Raw genomic sequence first — 14,171 nt, forward strand, 5'->3', positions numbered from 1 at the left:
GGATGGAAGCGAGGGATACATGGAGGGATGGAAGCACAGCTGGGATCTCGGGAAGAACGGAGGGAGGGAAGGAAGTGAGGGATACATGGATGGATGGAAGCACAGCTGGGATCTGGGGATGGAGGGAGGGATGGAGGGATGGAAGCGAGGGATACATGGAGGGATGGAAGCACAGCTGGGATCTCGGGAAGAACGGAGGGAGGGAAGGAAGCGAGGGATACATGGAGGGATGGAAGCACAGCTGGGATCTGGGGATGGAGGGAGCGATGGAGGGATGGAAGCGAGGGATACATGGAGGGATGGAAGCACAGCTGGGATCTCGGGAAGAACGGAGGGAGGGAAGGAAGTGAGGGATACATGGATGGATGGAAGCACAGCTGGGATCTGCGGATGGAGGGAGCGATGGAGGGATGGAAGCGAGGGATACATGGAGGGATGGAAGCACAGCTGGGATCTGGGGATGGAGGCAGGGAGGGGCAGGTGGAGCGATGGAGGGATGCCCTGGGATCTGGAGACAGGGGGTTGATACACATTCCAATGAGCTGCAGGTCCCTGGTTGTTCTATGGGGTTAAATAACTGAGGGGCACAGTGAAGAGAGAGGATGAGCTGGAGACATGGGGAGGGCTGCGGCTGCAGGTGGGGCAGCAGGGAGAGCCTAGGGGGATGATTATGCATCCAGGTCCAGCTCCAACCCTTTGGGACCATCCCAGCCAGACCCCCAGACCCACCCTGGATCTGCCCCGGCCAGACCCCTAACACCCTCCCTCTGGATCTGCCCCGGGCACTCCCCAGCACCCCTCTCTGGATCTGCCCCAGCCAGACCCCCAGCACCCCCCTCTGGATCTGCCCCAGCCAGACCCCCAGCACCCCCCTCTGGATCTGCCCCAGCCAGACCCCCAGCACCCCCCTCTGGATCTGCCCCAGCCAGACCCCGTCCTGGAGCTGCCCCAGCCGGGTGGGGCGCAGCGGGTCTGGAGGCCTGACTCTGCAGCGTCTATTTTGGGCAGGTTCAGGCAGCTTTCCGTCCGGAAACCCAAATAGTAATTAGAGCGAGTGTCCAGAGTGGGGGGGGGGGGGGTGGAAATTCAGAAAAGGAATGAAGGCAAGAGGAGCAAACAGGAAATGAAAGAAGAAACAAAAAGGAGGAGAGGAAGGGCCCAGACACTGGGGGTCCGGGCGGGGGGGAAGGAGGAGAGGAAGGGCCCAGACACTGGGGGTCCGGGGCGGGGGGGAGGAGGAGAGGAAGGGCCCAGACACTGGGGGTCCGGGCGGGGGGGAGGAGGAGAGGAAGGGCCCAGACACTGGGGGTCCGGGCGGGGGGGAGGAGGAGAGGAAGGGCCCAGACACTGGGGGTCCAGGAGTGGGGGAGGAGGAGAGGAAGGGCCCAGACACTGGGGGTCCGGGCGGGGGGGAAGGAGGAGAGGAAGGGCCCAGACACTGGGGGTCCGGGCGGGGGGGAAGGAGGAGAGGAAGGGCCCAGACACTGGGGGTCCGGGCGGGGGAGGAAGGAGAAGAGGAAGGGCCCAGACACTGGGGGTCCGGGCGGGGAGGAGGAGGAGAGGAAGGGTCCAGACACTGGGGGTCTGGGCAGCGGGAAAGGAGAGGAAGGGCCCAGACACTGGGGGTCTGGGCGGGGGGGAGGAGGAGAGGACGGGCCCAGACACTGGGGGTCCAGGGAAGGGGGGAATCAGGACTTGCTGCCTCCCTTCCCGGCTGCTGCCCCCTCTCCACACCCTGCTGGCTTTGAGTCCCCCATTCTGCAACCCTGGGGCCAACCCAGCCCTTCTCTTCCCCCACCCTCAGATGCCCCCTAGCACTCCCCCTTCCCCCCCCCAGGGTCCCTCCCCTGCCCCCGGCCTATGAAAAGCCCCTTTGTTGGGCAGGAGAGAGGGGGGTGGGGGAACCACAGAAGGAAAAAATGTTTCCGAGAGAGGGAAAGTTCAGGCCTGTGGAGGAGGCGTGATATCCCTCCCTACAGCCCCCCATATCTGCTCCTCCCCCCAGCCACCCCAGTGCCCGCTCCCTATGTCTACCCCCCAGCCAGTTACCCCTCCCCAGTCTGTCCCAAGGGACTCCCCCTCCCTGCCCCCCCAGGAATCGCTCCCCACTCCCTGCAGTGTCCATCCCAGCTAAAGGGGGGGATGTCCGGGAACTAACCCCCCTCCCAGCAGCCCAGTCACCCTGGTTAGGTGAAGGTGATGGGGGGAGGGTACACAGCAGGTGTGTGAAGGAACACAGCTACACAATGGGCACAGAGACACACCACTACACACCCACACCAACCACCCCACACACCCCCAGGCGGAGACACAACTGTCTACACACACAACCTGGGCGGGTGGGGACACAGGTACAGAACCACACGTGCTCACACACACAACAGACACCCCCCCCCCTTGTGGCAGGAAACACAAGTACACAACTGAAAAGGAGGACTTGTGGCACCTTAGAGACTAACAAATGTATCTGAGCCTAAGCCAACTGTCTGGAACACACGGAGCTGCACACCTGCCTACACACCCACCCCTTACACACCCTGCGGGGGGGCAGCTGACTCCACACCCTACTGGGAGACACAACTGTGCAAGCCCCACACACTCACAACACAGGGCCAGAGCGGTGCGGACCAGACACATGCAACCCCCCACCCCAGCCCCAGCCCAGCAAGACAGAGACCCCCTAAGTCCACCCCCCCCATCCCGGAGTCTGCCCTGCGAAGGGAGAAGGGGGGATGCGGGGGGGGGTGCAGGAGACATGGAATGAAGAATAGGGGAAGAAGGGGGGCAATGGGGGAGCAGGGGAGATTGGCGGGCAGAGGGGGGCAAGCAGGGAAGGGGAGGCAGTGTCAGAACGGAGGGGTGGGGGTGCGCAGTGGGGCTCTGCTCTCACTTCCCCGGGGTTATAAATCCCTTACACCCAGGCCAGGCGGCTCTGGCTCAGCACAGGCCGAGCTGGGCAGGGGGTCGGGGGAAGCCGCAGCCCAAAGATAAATAAACCCCCGCCCCAGCCCGGCGCACACTCCCCCACTGTTCCCAGCACAACGAGCCTCTGTGTGTGCAGGGCCTGGGGGGTGCAGGCCAACACGGGCAATGGAGCAAACCTGGATAGGTCGAGGGGGCAGATCCCCCATTTTCAGTCCAAGCCAGTCCAGGTGGGGGGGAGGCTGGATAAACAGGGTTGGATTTATCGCACCAGAGAACCCCCTGTGCCCCCATGCCAGCAATTCCCCCTCCCAGAGCCCCCCAATACCTGAGACATCCCCACTCTGACCCTGATGCCAGAGAAACCCCCACAACCTCCCCCGCTGCCCAAGATCCACCCCCAAGCCTGGGGGAGTCTCCCCCATAAGAAGTTTGGGGGGGCTAAAGTTGGGTATGGAATAAAAAGGAAGGACTGTACCCCCCTGAATTCCTGCCCCTCTCCCTACCCCCCACTCCATGACCCCTTCATCCAGTTCTCATTGCCCTAAAATCCCAGCCGTGCCTAAAACCCCCAAATTCTGGCCCCCGTTTTCAGATCCCCTGAATTTCTGACCCTTTTGCACCCTTAAACCCCTGCCCCCCGGTACCCCCCCATGCCCACCAGTGCCTTCCCCCTTGTCCCCCCATGGCCCCCACTGCCTGCCTCCCAGTACCCCCCATGTCCACCAGTGCCTTCCCCCTTGTCCCCCCATGGCCCCCACTGCCTGCCTCCCAGTACCCCCCCATGCCTATCCCAAGGATCAGTCAGTGCCTGCGATGCCCAGAGAAGAGGGTGGGTGTTTCTGCCACATCACCCCAGCTGGCACCCCCAGCCCCCCGCTGGCAGCTCCGCAAAGCACAATGGGGGGGGCTGGGTGACAGGCAGGGACACCCCCCCACCCCGGGCTCGGCTGTCACAGCTGGGACCTGCCTTCCGCAGTCCCCCACCCATCCCCCCTCCAGACACCGGGCCCCCACCCAACCCCTGGCCTGCCTCATGTCTCCACTCGCACACCCAGACCCTGCACCCGCCTGCCCCCCACGCCGAGCCCGGGCTCCAGGGGACCGTGCCAGGGCCGCGGCACCACTCCTTGTGCCCCGGGGCTGATACCCCCCATGCCAGCCCTGGACTGGGCACTGACCTCCTACCGCAGCCCCTGATCCCCCCCTCCAGGGCATGGACACCCCTGCCCCGTGCCCCAGACACACACACCCCTGGTACAGAGCAGGGCACTGACCCTGTCCCAGATCTCCTGGTCCCAAACACAGAGCCCCCCGGACCCCCCTGCGCCCCGGGCCCCCCCGGACCCCCCTGACCCCAGACACAGAGCCCCCCGGACCCCCCTGCGCCCCAGACACCCCCAGCATCCCCCTGCGCCCCAGACACAGAGCCCCCCGAACCCCCCTGCGCCCCAGACACCCCCAGCATCCCCCTGCGCCCCAGACACAGAGCCCCCCGGACCCCCCTGCGCCCCAGACACCCCCAGCATCCCCCTGCGCCCCAGACACAGAGCCCCCCGAACCCCCCTGCGCCCCGGGCCCCCCCGGACCCCCCTGCGCCCCAGACACAGAGCCCCCCGGACCCCCCCGGGTTCCCCCCCGGACCCCCCTGCGCCCCAGACACAGAGCCCCCCGGACCCCCCTGCGCCCCGGGCCCCCCCGGACCCCCCTGCGCCCCAGACACAGAGCCCCCCGGACCCCCCTGCGCCCCAGACACCCCCAGCATCCCCCTGCGCCCCAGACACAGAGCCCCCCGAACCCCCCTGCGCCCCGGGCCCCCCCGGACCCCCCTGCGCCCCAGACACAGAGCCCCCCGGACCCCCCCGGGTTCCCCCCCGTACCTGCCCGGGCGCACAGAGCGGGCAGCAGCAGCAGCAGCAGCCCCGGGGGCCCGGGGGCGCCCGGCGCGGGCCATGGCCGAGGGGGGCTCTCCGGAGCCCGGCAGGAGCAGAGGGGGCAGCCCGGGGTCGGGGGCGCAGGGCGAGGGGGTCCCGGCTGCTCGGTAGCTCCGGCTGCCCCGTGTCCAGCCCCGGCTCCGTCTGCGAGCGCCCGGCTCCCCTACACCGTCCCAGCCCGGCCCGCTCCCCCCCGGCCCGGCCCCCCTCCAGCCCTGCCCGGCCCCCCCGGCCCGCCCCACTGCCCGGCCCCTGTCCAGCCCTGCCCGTCCCGGGGCCCCCGCACTGCCCGGCCCCCCGGTCCGCCCCACTGGCCCCTCCACCCTAGCCCGGCCCGGCCCGCCCCCTCCAGCCCTGCCCGCCCCGGGCCCCCCCACTGACCCCTCCGGCCCCCCAATGCTCCCTCCCCCCAGCCCTGGCCCCCCGGCAGGGACCTCTCCAGCCTTCCAGCCCTACCCTGTCCGCCCCCTCCCGACCCCCTTCCAGCCCCGGCCCCCCTCATCCTTCCTTCCCTACCTGCCCCCAGTCTTGCCCTGCTGGCCCCAGCCCTGCCCTGCCCTGCCCTGCCGGGAGACCCGCCCCTTCCTACGCCCCTGCCCAGCCCGGCCCACCCTGAGATCACCTCAGCCCCCCACTCACACCTGCAGCCCCCACCTCCCAGCTCTGCTCCACCCCCCTGCCTGGCTCCTTTCCCAGCTGGGAGACCCCTCCCCTCTCACCCCCCAAACCCCTGTACTCCCACTCTCCCTGGGAGACCCTGTTTCCTGCACACTCTGCCCCTAACTGCCCCTCCCACCACCTGACCCACAGCCCGATCTCTCCCCCCACTCAAAAATCCCCTCCCTCCAGAGATGTCCTTCCTCCCTTTACCCCTCCAAGCCCCCCCCCACACACACCCTTTCCAGGTGAGACCCACCCCAGTGCCACCTCCCTCTCCTGGCTCAGAGCCCCCCATCTCCTAGCAACCCACCCCACTAACTCAGGAACACGCCCCCCATCTCTGAGCAGTCCCCTCCCTGCTCATGCAGGGAACCCCCAGCCCCTGGGGGGTGCTGTAGGAAATGGGCCTCCCCCTGCTGGGTGTACTTGGAGGGAGGGGGAGCTAATCACACACAGACACACAGCCCCGGACTGCACCCATTTCCCCCCCCCCCCCCAAGCAGGGACACAGCCCCTGGGCTGGAAAATCCAGACCGGTTCAGGGAGGCAGGAATGGGACGTGGGGCCTGTCCCCTTTATGGGGTGCCGGTTCCCAACTGGCCCCAGGGCAGTTTGGGGGTGGGAGCTAGGAGGCCTCCATTTCTCCAGCACAGCCGTTCGGTCAGGGTTGGATGCTGCCTCCTGGCAGGGTAGAGGGGCCAGCGAGCCGAACCCCTGATCCCCCCCAGAGCTGATCAGCCAGGCCAGCCCCTGCGCCTTCCCCTCCCTCCCCGTCAGCAGCTTCCCCGAAATAGGCACCCGGGGGTCCTGCCCAGGGCCCCGGCAGTGAGGGATGTGGGGGGGGGTGGATGTGGGGGTCCCTGCCCAGCACTCCTGCAGCATGCGGGGGGGCAGGCAGAAGCACAGATAATTGTGCAAGAGTGACCCTGTGTGTGCAGGTGCCCGCTAAGCCGTGTGCTGGTGAGCCCGTGGGTGTGGCAAGAGGTGTGAGTGTGTCTGCTCACTAGCCTGGGTGACAGCACCTGTGTGTGTGCACATAAGTGGGTGTCGGCGTGCCCAGGCCGGGTGTCAATGTGCCCAGGACGGGTGTCGGCGTGCCCCGGGCGGGTGTCAATGTGCCCAGGGCGGGTGTTAGTGTGCCCAGGCCGGGTAACGGCGTGCCCCGGGCGGGTGTCGGCGTGCCCCGGGCGGGTGTCGGCGTCCCCCGGGCGGGTGTCGGCGTGCCCCGGGCGGGTGTCGGCGTGCCCCGGGCGGGTGTCGGCGTGCCCAGGGCGGGTGTTAGTGTGCCCCGGGCGGGTGTTGACGTCCCCCGGGCGGGTGTCGGCGTGCCCCGGGCGGGTGTCAGTGTCCCCCGGGCGGGTGTCGGCGTGTCCAGGGCGGGTGTCGGCGTCCCCCGGGCGGGTGTTAGTGTGCCCCGGGCGGGTGATGGTGTGCCCCGGGCGGGTGTCGGCGTGCCCAGGCCGGGTATCGGCGTGCCCCGGGCGGGTGTCGGCGTGCCCAGGCCGGGTATCGGCGTGCCCCGGGCGGGTGTCGGTGTGCCCCGGGCGGGTGTCAGCGTGCCCAGGCCGGGTATCGGCGTGCCCCGGGCGGGTGTTGGTGTGCCCCGGGCGGGTGTCAGTGTGCCCCGGGCGGGTGTCGGCGTGCCCAGGCCGGGTATCGGCGTGCCCCGGGCGGGTGTCGGCGTGCCCCGGGCGGGTGTCAGTGTGCCCCGGGCGGGTGTCGGCGTGCCCCGGGCGGGTGTCGACGTCCCCCGGGCGGGTGTTGGCGTGCCCAGGCCGGGTATCGGCATGCCCCGGGCGGGTGTCGGCGTGCCCCGGGCGGGTGTTAGTGTGCCCCGGGCGGGTGTCGGCGTGCCCCGGGCGGGTGTCGGCGTGCCCCGGGCGGGTGTTAGTGTGCCCCGGGCGGGTGTCGACGTCCCCCGGGCGGGTGTCGGCGTGCCCCGGGCGGGTGTCAGTGTCCCCCGGGCGGGTGTCGGCGTGTCCAGGGCGGGTGTCGGCGTGCCCCGGGCGGGTGTCGGCGTGCCCAGGGCGGGTGTCGGCGTGCCCAGGGCGGGTGTCGGCGTGCCCCGGGCGGGTGTTAGTGTGCCCAGGGCGGGTGTCAATGTGCCCCGGGCGGGTGTCAGCGTCCCCCGGGCGGGTGTTAGTGTGCCCAGGGCGGGTGTCGGTGTGCCCCGGGCGGGTGTCGGCGTGCCCCGGGCGGGTGTTAGTGTGCCCCGGGCGGGTGTCGGAGTGCCCAGGCCGGGTATCGGCGTGCCCAGGGCGGGTGTCGGTGTGCCCCGGGCGGGTGTCGGCGTGCCCAGGCCGGGTATCGGCGTGCCCCGGGCGGGTGTCGGTGTGCCCCGGGCGGGTGTCAGTGTGCCCCGGGCGGGTGTCGGCGTGCCCAGGCCGGGTGTCGGCGTGCCCCGGGCGGGTGTCGGCGTGCCCCGGGCGGGTGTCGGCGTGCCCCGGGCGGGTGTCAGTGTGCCCCGGGCGGGTGTCGGCGTGCCCCGGGCGGGTGTCGGCGTGCCCCGGGCGGGTGTCGACGTCCCCCGGGCGGGTGTCGGCGTGCCCAGGCCGGGTGTCAGCATGCCCCGGGCGGGTGTCGGCGTGCCCCGGGCGGGTGTCAGTGTGCCCCGGGCGGGTGTTAGTGTGCCCAGGCCGGGTGTCGGCGTGCCCCGGGCGGGTGTCGACGTCCCCCGGGCGGGTGTTCGTGTGCCCAGGCTGGGTGTCGGCGTGCCCCGGGCGGGTGTCGGCGTGCCCCGGGCGGGTGTTAGTGTGCCCCGGGCGGGTGTTAGTGTGCCCAGGCCGGGTGTCGACGTGCCCCGGGCGGGTGTCGGCGTGCCCCGGGCGGGTGTCGGCGTGCCCCGGGCGGGTGTTAGTGTGCCCCGGGCGGGTGTTGGTGTGCCCAGGGCGGGTGTCGGTGTGCCCCGGGCGGGTGTCGGTGTGCCCCGGGCGGGTATCGGTGTGCCCCGGGCGGATGTCGGCGTGCCCCGGGCGGGTGTTAGTGTGCCCAGGGCGGGTGTCGGTGTGCCCCGGGCGGGTGTCGGCGTGCCCCGGGCGGGTGTCAGTGTGCCCTGGGCGGGTGTTAGTGTGCCCCGGGCGGCTGTTAGTGTGCCCCAGGCGGGTGTCGGCGTGCCCCGGGCGGGTGTCGGCGTGCCCCGGGCGGGTGTCGGCGTGCCCCGGGCGGGTGTTAGTGTGCCCAGGCCGGGTATCGGCGTGCCCCGGGCGGGTGTCGGCGTGCCCCGGGCGGGTGTCGGCGTGCCCCGGGCGGGTGTTAGTGTGCCCCGGGCGGGTGTTAGTGTGCCCAGGCCGGGTATCGGCGTGCCCCGGGCGGGTGTCGGCGTGCCCCGGGCGGGTGTTAGTGTGCCCAGGCCGGGTATCGGCGTGCCCCGGGCGGGTGTTAGTGTGCCCCGGGCGGGTGTCGGCGTGCCCCGGGCGGGTGTTAGTGTGCCCCGGGCGGGTGTTAGTGTGCCCCGGGCGGGTATCGGCGTGCCCAGGCTGGGTATCGGCGTGCCCCGGGCGGGTGTTGGTGTGCCCAGGCCGGGTATCGGCGCGCCCAGGCCGGGTATCGGCGTGCCCCGGGCGGGTGTCGGCGTGCCCTGGGCGGGTGTCAGCGTGTCCCGGGCGGGTGTCGGCGTGCCCAGGCCGGGTATCGGCGTGCCCCGGGCGGGTGTCGGCGTGCCCAGGCCGGGTATCGGCGTGCCCCGGGCGGGTGTTAGTGTGCCCCGGGCGGGTGTCGGCGTGCCCAGGCCGGGTGTCGGCGTGCCCAGGGCGGGTGTTAGTGTGCCCCGGGCGGGTGTTGGTGTGCCCAGGCCGGGTATCGGCGTGCCCCGGGCGGGTGTCGGCGTGCCCCGGGCGGGTGTTAGTGTGCCCCGGGCGGGTGTTAGTGTGCCCAGGCCGGGTATCGGCGTGCCCCGGGCGGGTGTCGGCGTGCCCCGGGCGGGTGTTAGTGTGCCCCGGGCGGGTGTTAGTGTGCCCAGGCCGGGTATCGGCGTGCCCCGGGCGGGTGTCGGCGTGCCCCGGGCGGGTGTTAGTGTGCCCAGGCCGGGTATCGGCGTGCCCCGGGCGGGTGTCGGCGTGCCCCGGGCGGGTGTTAGTGTGCCCCGGGCGGGTGTTAGTGTGCCCAGGCAGGGTATCGGCGTGCCCCGGGCGGGTGTCGGCGTGCCCCGGGCGGGTGTTAGTGTGCCCCGGGCGGGTGTTAGTGTGCCCAGGCCGGGTATCGGCATGCCCCGGGCGGGTGTCGGCGTGCCCCGGGCGGGTGTTAGTGTGCCCAGGGCGGGTGTTAGTGTGCCCCGGGCGGGTGTTGGTGTGCCCAGGCCGGGTATCGGCGTGCCCCGGGCGGGTGTCGGCGTGCCCCGGGCGGGTGTCAGTGTGCCCTGGGCGGGTGTTAGTGTGCCCCGGGCGGCTGTTAGTGTGCCCCAGGCGGGTGTCGGCGTGCCCCGGGCGGGTGTCGGCGTGCCCCGGGCGGGTGTCGGCGTGCCCCGGGCGGGTGTTAGTGTGCCCAGGCCGGGTATCGGCGTGCCCCGGGCGGGTGTCGGCGTGCCCCGGGCGGGTGTCGGCGTGCCCCGGGCGGGTGTTAGTGTGCCCCGGGCGGGTGTTAGTGTGCCCAGGCCGGGTATCGGCGTGCCCCGGGCGGGTGTCGGCGTGCCCCGGGCGGGTGTTAGTGTGCCCCGGGCGGGTGTCGGCGTGCCCCGGGCGGGTGTTAGTGTGCCCCGGGCGGGTGTTAGTGTGCCCCGGGCGGGTATCGGCGTGCCCAGGCTGGGTATCGGCGTGCCCCGGGCGGGTGTTGGTGTGCCCAGGCCGGGTATCGGCGCGCCCAGGCCGGGTATCGGCGTGCCCCGGGCGGGTGTCGGCGTGCCCTGGGCGGGTGTCAGCGTGTCCCGGGCGGGTGTCGGCGTGCCCAGGCCGGGTATCGGCGTGCCCCGGGCGGGTGTCGGCGTGCCCAGGCCGGGTATCGGCGTGCCCCGGGCGGGTGTTAGTGTGCCCCGGGCGGGTGTCGGCGTGCCCAGGCCGGGTGTCGGCGTGCCCAGGGCGGGTGTTAGTGTGCCCCGGGCGGGTGTTGGTGTGCCCAGGCCGGGTATCGGCGTGCCCCGGGCGGGTGTCGGCGTGCCCCGGGCGGGTGTTAGTGTGCCCAGGCCGGGTATCGGCGTGCCCCGGGCGGGTGTTAGTGTGCCCCGGGCGGGTGTTAGTGTGCCCAGGCCGGGTATCGGCGTGCCCCGGGCGGGTGTCGGCGTGCCCCGGGCGGGTGTTAGTGTGCCCCGGGCGGGTGTTAGTGTGCCCAGGCCGGGTATCGGCGTGCCCCGGGCGGGTGTCGGCGTGCCCCGGGCGGGTGTTAGTGTGCCCGGGCGGGTGTTAGTGTGCCCAGGCCGGGTATCGGCGTGCCCCGGGCGGGTGTTAGTGTGCCCCGGGCGGGTGTTGGTGTGCCCCGGGCGGGTGTCGGCGTGCCCAGGCTGGGTATCGGCGTGCCCAGGGCGGGTGTTGGTGTGCCCCGGGCGGGTGTCGGTGTGCCCCAGGCCGGGGTGTCGGCGTGCCCAGGGCGGGTGTTAGTGTGCCCCGGGCGGGTGTTGGTGTGCCCGGGCGGGTGTCGGCGCGCCCAGGCCGGGTATCGGCGTGCCCCGGGCGGGGTGTCGGCGTGCCCAGGCCGGGTGTCGGCGTGCCCAGGGCGGGTGTTAGTGTGCCCCGGGCGGGTGTTGGTGTGCCCAGGCCGGGTATCGGCGTGCCCCGGGCGGGTTGTCGGCGTGCCCAGGCCGGGTGTCGGCGTGCCCAGGGCGGGTGTTAGTGTGCCCCGGGCGGGTGTTGGTGTGCCCAGGCCGGGTATCGGCGTGCCCCGGGCGGGTGTCGGCGTGCATGTGGGCGCTGGCAGGAATGGAGGGGAGCGGGTGGGGGAGGACATGCTTGTGGATGGGGCCCTGGCCTGGCTGGTTTGATCCCTCGCTCCCTGGGGCCCCACAGCAAGTCACTGGGGCTCTCCGGACCTCAGCCCCTCCCCCTCTCTCTGGGGCCCCACCTGGGTCTGTGCGAGGGGGTGGAGGCACAATAGGTGGGCAGGAGGGTCCCATCCCCTCCCCGCTCAGCTGGGCCACGCTCTCACCTGGAAATGGCCTAGTGATCACGGGGCCCTGTGTGCACGTGAGTGTGTAGCCATGCATGCGTGTGCGTCCTGTGAGGCTGGGCACGTGCGTGTGACTGTGGGTGTGCACGGATACGCCTGCCACCTGGAACACCCTCTTCATCACGGCCCAGGCCCGGCCTGGCCCGGCCCCAGTCTCACCATCCAGCCCCCCGCTCGATGCCATCACCCTTTTGGTACCGTCACACACCACCCGCCGCCCCCCCCCGGGGCTGGCTTCAAGCTGCCCCCATGCGGGAGGGGCAGCTCCCACAGACAGCCACAGAACTAACCCCCCCGACCCCCCCGGCCGAACCTGCCTGCCCCAGCCTCGGCCCGGGGGACGGGCACTCCACGATCGCCCAGTTCCGCTCACGCCCTCGGCAGCTCCTGGCACCGGCCGGGCGCTGGCCCCCTGGGCTGACCCAGCCCGGCTGCTCTCGGGCTGCCGGTGCGCCAGGCTCAGCCTGTCCCGCTGCCCCAGCAGCGCGGCATCGGGGCCTTGTGCCCCCCGTCTGTCTCTCTGTCTCCAGGGGGCCCTTGGCCTGGCCTTACGCTGTAACCACTGGGGCCAGGGCTTTGCTCTGGGTTTGTGCCTCGCCTGGCGCAATGGGGCTGGGGTCCCCGCACCACCCTAATACAGCTAGCAAATACCAACACCCAGTGGGGCGCACAGCATTCTGGGGGGAGAACAGCCCCGCCCTGCAGCTCCCCGGGCCGAGCACCAGAGACACCCCAGCTCCCTGGAAATTCATCGGTGCTGCCCCCTGTGGGAGGGGTCTGAGACTAGAGCCCCCTTGGGACAAGCCCCTGCTGCTACGAGCCTTGCCGCAGACGGGGCCTTGCCCAGCTCCTGGGCCCCAGCCCAGTGCTCCCACCATTCCCGGCACATGGGGGAAGGAGACACGGGGGGGAGAAATGGGGGGGATGAACAGGAAAGCCGCCGTGCCCAGGAGACTCCAGCCCAGCCCAGCCGAGGTATATCTGGATCCAGAGCTCCCCACCCGAGCTATAATCAAGGCTCTGTAATTAAACACTTCCCCTAGGAGCCAGGGGCCCAGTCCTGAGGGTGGGAGGCGGGAACAGATGGAGAGAGAGCCTGAAAATAGAGGGGGAAGGTTGGAGGTAGGCTGGGGGGAGGGGACACCGGGAGGGAGGGGCAGGCTGAGGGGGAGCAGAAGGGGGTTGGAAGTGGGGGATCAGAGGGGGAAGTTGGGGAGATGGAAGGGGGGAGCAAGCTGGCTGGGAGGAGGAGACAGGAGGGAAAGGATAAGATGTGGGGGAAAGGGGCTGGCAGGGGAGGGGGCCGGTTGGGAGGGGCAGGTGGGGGTGGGGGGCCAGTGGGGGAGGCAGGGGGAGCCCCGGCTGTGGCCCAGGGCCAGGTCTCTGGCTCAGGCCGGCCCCACCCCAGCTCCCGCAATGAAAGGTTCCCCGGTAATTGCAGCCTGGCTCAGCCTGCCCCAGGGAGGCTCCCAGAGCCACCCACATCCGCACAGGGCTGTATATACCCTCGGCCGGGGGGAGGCATGGCCCAGCGGGGACCGCGCTAGGTTGGCAGTGGGACCCACCGAGCACATGGGGAGCTGGGAGACTGAACCCCGGGGCCAGGGGGATCCCTCAGGGGAAGGCTGGACCCTAGTGCCCTGGGTCCCACCGGCTGGGCCCAAGGGCTAGTTGGTTCCTGGTCTGCCAGGGTCAAAGCCCCGCTGGCCTCTGCCGGGGGCTGTTTGCACCGCTCACCCCCCGGGATGGGGGAAGCGGGGGGTTGTGGTTCGTGGCTGGGCCCCGGCCCAGCAGCCAGACAGCCGGGCCGTTCATGCCCGGCACAGAGCTGCCTCTGTCCGCCCTGCGGATAAACACGGCACGGAGACGCTGCCCAGGTTCAAAGGGGCCCTGGTGCGGCCCCCGCCCTGCCAGCTCCCAGCCACGGGGTGGGGCTCTGCGCTGAGACGGGGGGTGCCCACGGTAGCCTGGCTGGGAACAGGACCCCCACTGTCCATGAGGCAGGGACCGTCCTGCAGGGGGCGGGGCCTGCGTGGGAATCGCACGGCTGGCCCGTGCGCACCTGTGTGCGTTGCACTAGCGTGTGCGAGGAAGTGGTGTCTGGTGAGGCATGTGGTGCGCGTGCGTGCTCCTGCCCACAGCTGGGCGGATTTGTGCTGGCCAGCGAGTTTCAGAGGCCAGCTCCTCCGAGCACAAGTGTGCACTTTGCACCAACGCCTGCTTCTCCGTGGGCACGCTGGTTTGTGCACGTCTGCACCTGCTTCCAGGGCTCCCGCCAGGGTGGAAGCGGGGGGCTGCAGTGCTGGATCTCCCGTAACTGGGGGCCAGATGGGGTCCCTGAAGGGGGGGCAGCTGCTTCTGCTGGAGCCCTGTCTTGGGTCCCCCCCACCCCGCCCCAGCTGCCTCCTGCCCCCCAAGGTGACACAGCATCAGGGGGAAGGGGACAAACACCAATAACCCACAGACACCCCCCATCTAACACTCACCCCCACAGATGCTGCTCCCCCTCCCCGGCTATTTTGGGAGATGGGAGTTTGCTCTGGGCTGGGACTAGAAATAGACACT

General features: G+C 71.1%; 2 protein-coding genes across 2 annotated transcripts in view; one reads left to right on the forward strand and one right to left on the reverse strand.

Annotated features, from left to right (window-relative positions):
* COL11A2 (collagen type XI alpha 2 chain) overlaps nt 1-4,876 on the reverse strand; it is a 68,301-nt gene extending 63,425 nt beyond the window's left edge. The window contains exon 1 of the mRNA XM_077832841.1: nt 4,803-4,876. Coding sequence (XP_077688967.1) covers nt 4,803-4,876 — 74 coding nt within the window. The remainder of the gene's footprint in view (nt 1-4,802) is intronic.
* An 8,146-nt stretch (nt 4,877-13,022) lies between these two features.
* Nucleotides 13,023-14,171, forward strand: part of SLC39A7 (solute carrier family 39 member 7) — a 4,808-nt gene continuing 3,659 nt past the window's right edge. Inside the window, exons 1-2 of the mRNA XM_077832843.1 lie at nt 13,023-13,037; nt 13,748-13,919. Of these exons, the coding sequence (XP_077688969.1) occupies nt 13,023-13,037; nt 13,748-13,919 (187 nt within the window). The remainder of the gene's footprint in view (nt 13,038-13,747; nt 13,920-14,171) is intronic.

This window comes from Eretmochelys imbricata, chromosome 14 (genome assembly GCF_965152235.1).
Source record: "Eretmochelys imbricata isolate rEreImb1 chromosome 14, rEreImb1.hap1, whole genome shotgun sequence".
NCBI lineage: Eukaryota > Metazoa > Chordata > Testudines > Cheloniidae > Eretmochelys > Eretmochelys imbricata.